The sequence below is a fragment of the Physella acuta genome, unplaced genomic scaffold, assembly GCF_028476545.2.
Source record: "Physella acuta isolate Inbredline_101_S28 unplaced genomic scaffold, ASM2847654v3 ptg001210l, whole genome shotgun sequence".
NCBI classification, from domain to species: Eukaryota; Metazoa; Mollusca; class Gastropoda; family Physidae; genus Physella; species Physella acuta.
In genome coordinates, this window is record NW_026732727.1 from 94,189 (window position 1) to 102,850 (window position 8,662).

General features: G+C 36.9%; 1 protein-coding gene across 1 annotated transcript in view; it reads left to right on the forward strand.

Moving 5' to 3' along the window:
- Window positions 1–8,164, forward strand: part of LOC131957124 (uncharacterized) — a gene marked incomplete at its 5' end in the record, with an annotated part of 98,982 nt that extends 90,818 nt beyond the window's left edge. The window contains 7 exon segments of the mRNA XM_059321831.1: window positions 465–747; window positions 1,961–2,162; window positions 3,694–3,899; window positions 4,537–4,673; window positions 5,442–5,574; window positions 5,953–6,046; window positions 6,904–8,164. Of these exon segments, the coding sequence (XP_059177814.1) occupies window positions 465–747; window positions 1,961–2,162; window positions 3,694–3,899; window positions 4,537–4,673; window positions 5,442–5,574; window positions 5,953–6,046; window positions 6,904–7,952 (2,104 nt within the window). The 3' untranslated portion in view covers window positions 7,953–8,164.
- Between the last annotated feature and the right edge of the window lie 498 nt (window positions 8,165–8,662).

The following is an 8,662-nucleotide window of genomic DNA, read 5'->3' on the forward strand; positions in this document are numbered from 1 at the left end:
AAATATTAATAAATTGTTTAATTTTAATTATCATACAACCATAAAACCAAGAACATAAAAGAAATAGAAGAAAAACAAATATTAATACAAAATCAAGTTTTCAGTGAATTCTAGGTTTGTTAAAGTTGAAGATAATTTAAATAGCTTAATTATCACATGAAATTTTGATAATTTATTGTTTTTTGATTCTGTGTATATATATAAGTGTAAAAAAACTTTTAAAAATAAAATAAGATTGTTTATTATATTGCTTGATGATTTATTGATGATCATGTAAAAGTAAATTAAAACTGACGGTGCATGTGGCAAGTGAAGTAGAGACTTGTAATACTATGTTTTGGAAGATTCGTTAGAAGTATGTAATATTATTATGTATTTGAAAATTCACTAAAACTGTATAATATACTTTTATCGAAGATGGACCAGAACTCTATAATTAATGTGTTTCCATAATCCAACCTCAGCTCTGCTAAATTCATCACACGCCTGGACCAGATGTTTGAAACCCAGAACACAGACTCTGGCATAGCTTCCACAGTGTCCCCTCTCTCTAAAGTCATCATCCCCAAGCTGCGGTCAGCCCTGGACATCTGCTTGGAGCACCTGCCTCTGATGTTGGAACTTGGGGACATCCCACAACTGACCAGGATGGAGTATGATTTTCCCTATCACTGTCCCAGTATCATCAGTATGAGCAGCGCTGAGAGCACTTTGATGCCGGAGAGTATTGGATATGTCCTGCTGCAGGTCAGACTTGTGGTCACTCTTTTTATTTCTTGTCCATCTGTAGTTTTATAAGGTCATGCTTGTGGTCAATCTTTTCATCAGTCTTGTGTGCTCCACCTAGGTATTTTAAGTCAGACTTGTGGTCAATCTTTTCATTTCTTGTCCATCTGTAGTTTTATAAGGTCAGACTTGTGAACAGTTTTTTTCATTTCTTGTCCATATGTAGTTTTCTAAGGTAAGACTTGTGTGGTCCATTTAGATTTGTTTGGTCAGACTTATGGTCAGTCTTTTCATTTCTAGTCCATCTATAGTTTTATATAGTCAGTCTTGTGCTTCATCTAGCTTTATTAGGTGAATCTTTTCATTTTGAGCCTATCTGTAGTTTTATAAGGTCAGATTCGATCTATATAGTTTTATTATTATTATAATATCATTTTTGGCTTGTGGTTCACCTTTGTCTCATATAATACATCTAGCTTTATAAGGTCTGACTTATGGTTCATCTTTGTTTTTATGATCCAATTAATTTTATTTGGCCAGTCTTAAGTTTTAATTACATTATCAGTCAATCACTCTTGTTGTCAGTCTATTATTTAAACAAAAAGATTGCTGTCCATCTTTACTTTCATTAGAGCATTGAGTCAGACTTGATGTCAGTATTTTTGTGGTCAGTGAGTAATTCTTTAAGCTAGTGAGAGGTTCTTAGAGTGTAAATTCCAGGATAAAGCTTTAGTTTTATGTTCACTCACCAGCAGTTCTATATATAAGTAGTAAAGTAAGTAAAGTTTCCCTTTCAAACCTGACGGTCTATGGGGCAAGTGAAGTAGAGTTCACTTGTTTCTGTGACCTCGGCATATGAAGAGATAGTGTGGTCAGCCTTATGCCCAGCCGCCTTTACTTTCCCTAACAAGAGTTAGGTACCCATCATAGATGGGTGGACTCAGGGACGGTCTACTGACTTGAACCCGGATTCGAACTCGAGATTTACGGGTTAGCAGTCCATCTCTCTACCGTTAGACCACTCCGTCCCATAGTTCTATACATAGTCGAAATCTTTTTCTTACATTTAAAAAAATAAAGTGCTGAAGTCACAAGAACTCTACTTCTATTACCCCAGTATGCATAGCATAACTTTGTTTTATTACATGGCACATGTATAAAGAACATTTATTGAAGTCCGTAGAACTCTACTTCAACTACCCCTCGCACCAATCAGAGCATGATATTGTTGCAGGAGTGTCTGTGGATGAACACAGTGCTCTGCCACATCAGGCAGGAGATCCACGACCTTGAGACCAACCTCCTGGGAGGGTCAGGCGCTCTACCTCGCAGACTCCTCCCCACAGTGTTCAGCTTGCAGGAGGAGTTTGTGCCAGTCAGCTGGATACACCCCAACTGTCAGCCGTGTACACACTCCCTGCTCTCCTGGCTCAAAGGTAGGTTTGTGTCGTCAGCTGGATACACCCCAACTGTCAGCCCTGTACACACTCCCTGCTCTCCTGGCTCAAAGGTAGGTTTGTGCCAGTCAGCTGGATACACCCCAACTGTACACACTCCCTGCTCTCCTGGCTCAAAGGTAGGTTTGTGACAGTCAACTGGATACACCCCAACTGTCAGCCCTGTATACACTCCCTGCTCTCCTGGCTCAAAGGTAGGTTTGTGACAGTCAACTGGATACACCCCAACTGTACACACTCCCTGCTCTCCTGGCTCAAAGGTAGGTTTGTGCCAGTCAGCTGGATACACCCCAACTGTACACACTCCCTGCTCTCCTGGCTCAAAGGTAGGTTTGTGACAGTCAACTGGATACACCCCAACTGTCAGCCCTGTACACACTCCCTGCTCTCCTGGCTCAAAGGTAGGTTTGTGACAGTCAACTGGATACACCCCAACTGTACACACTCCCTGCTCTCCTGGCTCAAAGGTAGGTTTGTGCCAGTCAGCTGGATACACCCCAACTGTACACACTCCCTGCTCTCCTGGCTCAAAGGTAGGTTTGTGTCGTCAGCTGGATACACCCCAACTGTCAGTACACTCTCCCTGCTCTCCTGGCTCAAAGGTAGGTTTGTGCCAATCAACTGGATACACCCCAACTGTACACACTCCCTGCTCTCCTGGCTCAAAGGTAGGTTTGTTACTGAATAGTGAAATTTGAGACTAACAAAATTATAATGGCTCTAAGGTAAGTTTGTAACTGAATAGTAACAGCTGAAAGGTAGATTTGTAACTAAATAGTGAAAAGTGACACTAACAAAATTATAATGGCTCTAAGGAGGTAACTTTGTAACTAAATAGTAACAGTGCAATGTTAGGATTGTAACAAAATAGTAACAGCTGAAAGGTGTGTGTGACAAAATAATGGGTTAAAGGTAAGATTGTAGCTGAATAGTAACAGTGCAATGGTAGTATCGTAACAAAATAATAAGGGCTCAAAGGTAAAACAGTAATGAAATTGTAACACCAAAATATTGGATTGTAACAAAATAGTAACAGCTCAAAAGTGAGACTAACAAAATAATGATGACTTAAAAGTTAAGATAGTAACAAAATAGTAACAGTTCAAAGGTAAGATAGTATCAAAATAATCAAAGATGGATTATTAATTTGTAATAAAGACAATGCTAGATATTTTATTTGTATTTATTTGTATTTAATTAGTAATTAAAATAAAGTTGAACAGTGGAATGGTGTGGTGTTGAGGTAGATCACTAGGCCACTCACTGGGCAGTTTTGAGTTTGGTTATATCTTGTGGGATTTCTCTGAGTCCTGTTTAAAAGGAAGCATTTCATTTTCTAGTATGACATTATTAGTATTTATGGATTAACTTTGCAATTTTTTTCTAGAAAGTACAAAATCTTTAAAAAATTAATAATAATAACATATTTTGGATATTTTGTATATTAGATCCAAGTTAAGAAAGCTGAAATTGTAAAGTTATAGCCCTTTGTATAAATTCTCTCCCTTAGATCTCAACAAACGCTATGACCAGCTGAACCACTGGGTGCGTCGCAGCATGGTGCCCACATTTGTTGATGGTGAGATACCAGAGGGCTCCACAATAGCAAGAGGACGACTGACCTCTGTCTGGCTGGGTGGACTGGTCAACCCTCAGGCCCTGCTCTCAGCACTCAGACAGGAGAAGGCTATCCTGGCCAAGGTTAATCTAGAAGATGTGAGTTATCTATCCACATGATTTGTCTGTCCATTGAAACTAATATTTTCCTCATTAATTATCTCTTCATTAACACCAATATTTTTATATGAGTTGACTAATTATTGAATACTTTTATATTTTCTATTTAGTTATCTGATCATTGAAATTAATAGTTTCTACTGATTTGTCTGTTTATGGAATAATTTTATAATTTCCAGTGAGTCCATTGAAAGTAATTTAGTTTCTGTGTGTTTTGTGTGTGTTTATACCTATTTTAATTTCATCATGAGCTATCCCTCTCCTATAGATCTATTTTGTTTCTGGGACAGTGAGTTACCTCTTCATAAAGCTGATTGTTTCCTATTTTTAGTTTTTCCCCTGAATAAACTCATTTTTATTTTTTGCATTTTTTATATGAATCAACTTTACACTAAAATCATGCAGGCTATTTCTCTTTTTTTACCATTACTTCATAAAGAAGGTATAACTGTAGTGTATGAAAGAATTATATATATTTTTTAAATGCATCACCAACAATTAGACTAATTAATTGTGTGACCACATGATAGCCAGTGTTATTTCTGTACTGTTCCCCTTAATCTGTTAATTACTCAACACCTTTTCAAAACACTCCTCTTACCTGTTGTATGTTCAGGTGCACTTTGACTGTGTGGTACTCAGTCACATGGACCTGGATGAGTTTGAGATGGACGAAGGTGGACTTTTCCTCACAGACCTCGTCCTGGAGAATGCTGCCTGGGACTACAACCATAAGTGCTTGATAGATGCCAAGTAGGTTTTTTTTGTCTACAACAGTTTACTACAACACCAGGCAGTGTACCCTTTGGGAATTAATCGTGATCTTAAAAAAGTCATTACAATTCCTTTGTTTAAAAAGCCGACCTGTCTTGTTTTTAGGTGTTCAAAACATTTCTAAAACAAAAATCATTTATATAGAAGCTTGACAGGTGAACCAGAGTTCATCTGATTTTGTGACTATGGCAAATGATTGGATAGTGTAGTCAGCACTAAGCCCAGCTGCTTTTACTTACCCTAACATGAGTCAGGTACCCATCAGAGCTGGGTAGACTCTGGGATGTCCTACAGACTCAAGCCTGAGATCCAAACTTAAGAATTTCGGCTTAGCTTCACCCAAGCAATGTAGTGGGATAAAATCTCTTATTGAAAACTTGGATCCAAAAAATATTAAGGTTTGGATGTAGCAGAGCTTTGCTATACCCAAACTGATCTTTATAGGCTACTGCTCATATTTTATTTATTTATAAATAATTAAAGTTTTGCCCTTATTGTATTAAACCCAACGGACTATGTGTGCTTACTTTGTGCTAAAAATATTGTATTTTTGTTGTTTTATGATGTGCACAATCCATAATGTGCTCATTTTTTTTTAATAGTAGCTAAACAATGGAAGGTTTGTCTTTTATTGTTTTAAACAAAATGAATATATCCCACCCTTAGAGACTCAGGGTTGACTGTGCTTAAGTCAGTATACCTCAAGCCTTTATTGTCTTTAACCTAATGACTGTATCCCACCTATAGAGACTCAGGGTTGACTGTGCTTAAGTCAGTATACCTCAAGCCAGTGGTCAAGCCAAGTAAAGCTGATGATGGCAGTACAGACAAGAATGTACAGGACCAGGCTGTCTGCCAATTGCCTGTCTTCATAAATAAGGTCAGTTCATGTAATCCACCATCAATAAGGTCAGTTTATGTCATCCACCATTAAAAGGTCAGTTCATGTCATGCGCCATCAATAAAGTCAGTTTATGTCAGCCACCATCAATAAGGTCATTTCATATCATCCACCATCAATAAGGTCATTTCATGTCATCTACCATCAAAAGTTCAGTTCATGACATCCAAACTTTAAAAAAAAATGATTGTATTTACTACAATATTGTATATCTATAGCTGATAAACTACAACATTTTATGTTCTTATTTTTAAAAAAATTATCTTCTAACTAGTTAAACTATTAAATGTAGCTTAATAAGTCTTTCCATAAATATTTTTAGAGCAGATGTTATTTAAAAATTTTCTCACATTCCAGAGTCGACAAATGCAAATTTGGACCTTACCAGTTCCATGCTCAGAGTCTAAAAAACACTGGTCACTTTGTCGTGCTGCTTTCATTCTTGACCCAGGTAACATTGGATTCTTTGTTAATCATTAACTAGTACTGTATGCACAACATATAAACATACATATTATACATATACATAATAATAATTATTGGCTCCATAGACGATTTGATAATTGCACCTTGGATATTAGAGTGCTAGTCTTCTTCTTCTTCTTCGTTCTTAATTTTTAGTGTTGGGAGGGATCGAGCCTTATCTGCCAGAGGGTTTGAACTCGAGACTTTTTTCAAATTTATCAACCATGAGCTTTGCCGACTCGACCATGTTTCCATCACAATTGAGGATTACGTGTCAACTGGTTTTGCGCCATTGAGGCCATTGACTCAGATTTCAGCCTGCTTTTCTTTTTTGGATTTGCTTCCATAGCCTTTGTCCAACCAAAAACAAACTACAAGGCAGCAGTTGTTTGATTTTGGAGTTGTGTCTCCTAGAAGAGTGGCTGTCCCCAGCTAACGAGCCTCATCTGCCTGAGGGTTCGAACTCGAGACTTTTCAGTTTAGCAACCATGAGCTTTACCGACTCAACCACGCCAACCCCCTAGGGCGCTAGTAAATTGAAGAGTTAGGTGTTGCTCATGTATCAGGCACCCTCTCCACACAGCTGATATTCCCAAGGTAAAGTCTTAACCTATACAACTTGGCATCTGCTGTGTTGCAGGAGCTGGTAATCCTATCACCTAAAGGGGCTCCACTCCTGTTTGATTTTGGAGTTATCTCTCCTAGATGGGTTGCTGTCCCCAGCAATCAAGCCTCATTTAGCTTGGGTTTTAACTTGAGACTTTTTTGTTTAGTAAACATATACATATATTGATTCAGAAAACTTGGTATAGTATTACATAACACTGGCTGTTATTTTTTCAGGGTTACCTGAGGGTTTCAGTAAAAAATCCAGAGCTTACCTGATGCTGCAGCATCTACCTGCCGTCATGAGACCAGGTCAGGAGGAAGAGGAAGCAGGGGAAGACAATCAAGAAGAAGGGGAAGACAACCACGAAGCAGAAGATGAGAACGAAGATGAAGCATCTGTGGCCGAGTCCTCGGGATCGCAGTTGTCCTACAAGGCCATGTCCCCTAAAGCTTCACCCCTGCCGGAGATGTTAAGCTTGAAGAGGGAACCTCCAATGTTAGGGGATGAGCCAAAACATGTTAAGGAAGAAAAACCTCTTTCAGCTAGTAGTCATAAAAGTGGGAAAATATCTTCAACAAGAAAAGATGACTCAGTCAGATCAGATACGAAACCTGTGAAAATTTCAACACCATCTAAAGAAAAACCTCTGTCAGCCAGTAGTCAACATAGTGGAAAAATATCTTCAACAAGAAAAGATGACTCAGTCAGATCAGATACGAAACCTGTGAAAATTTCAACACCATCTAAAGAAAAACCTCTGTCAGCCAGTAGTCAACATAGTGGACAAAGATCTTCAACAAGAAAAGATGATTCAGTCAGATCAGATACAAAACCTCCTAAGGTTTTATCACCATCAAAACAGGGGTATGATAATGAAGAGAAAACAGAAACTGGCCAACCAGAAACCCAGGCTTCATTTACTGCAGTACCACAGCAAGTTCAGCCAGCTATTGCAGAAGACAAGAAAAGGGAAGTAACTGCAGAAGACAGTAATTTAACAGGGGAAACAAATTTACCAAACAGGGGTAACAATTCTGAACAAATTTCTCCAAAAGGATCTTCAGATAGAAATGAAACTGATTTAAAAAAAGAAAAAGCTGATGCGCCAATAGGTGATGGAGAATATGAAATTGATGAAGAAGATGATGAAGAAGATGATGAAGAAGATGATGAAGATGATGATGAATATGAGGATGAAGATGAGGAAGAAGATGAAGAGCTACCCATTGGAGATGAAATAGAGGATGACAATAATGGAACACCTGGAATCGGAAATGTCTAAAATTTATCCAGCTTTTTAACCAGGAAATATAACTGCAAATGCATATTAAAATTTATATGCATCTAATGTATACATACATTTTGTGTAGCTTTTTTATGTGAAGAAAAGAGAGCAAAGCCATATATTGTCCATAGGTAAATACATAATTTTTTCTTAAAATAGTCATTACAATTCCACTGTTTAAAAAGCCGACTTGTTTTATTCAACGCATTTCTAAAACAAAAATCATTTATATAGATACCTATATAAATAGTTAAAAGCTTATATACTAAAATATGTAAATTATGTTAATTTATAAATTTATACAACCTTCCATAAGATCAGCTCATAAAATTATTTCAGCGTTTTGCTGTCTAACAAATATATATATTTATCTTTTGCCAAAAGAAATGTTTTTAAAATAATATACAATTTTTGTGATAGCTTCCATTATTTATTTTAAAATGATATTTTATACAAGGTATTTATTGAAAAGTTTTTTTTACCTATCCTGCTGAGTTTTAAAATGTCTCTTATTTTTTAATATTATATTAACCACAATGTACTTATGATTGTTATATTTTATTGAATAACAAGAAAAAAAAAGAAATTTAAAATTATCGTCCTTTTTTTTCACTTCCCATATTTTGATTAGCATAATATCATTTTTCCATAACTTTGAGTGTTAATGTAAATTTGATTATAACTTCCCCGCAAGTTCTCAACCAACT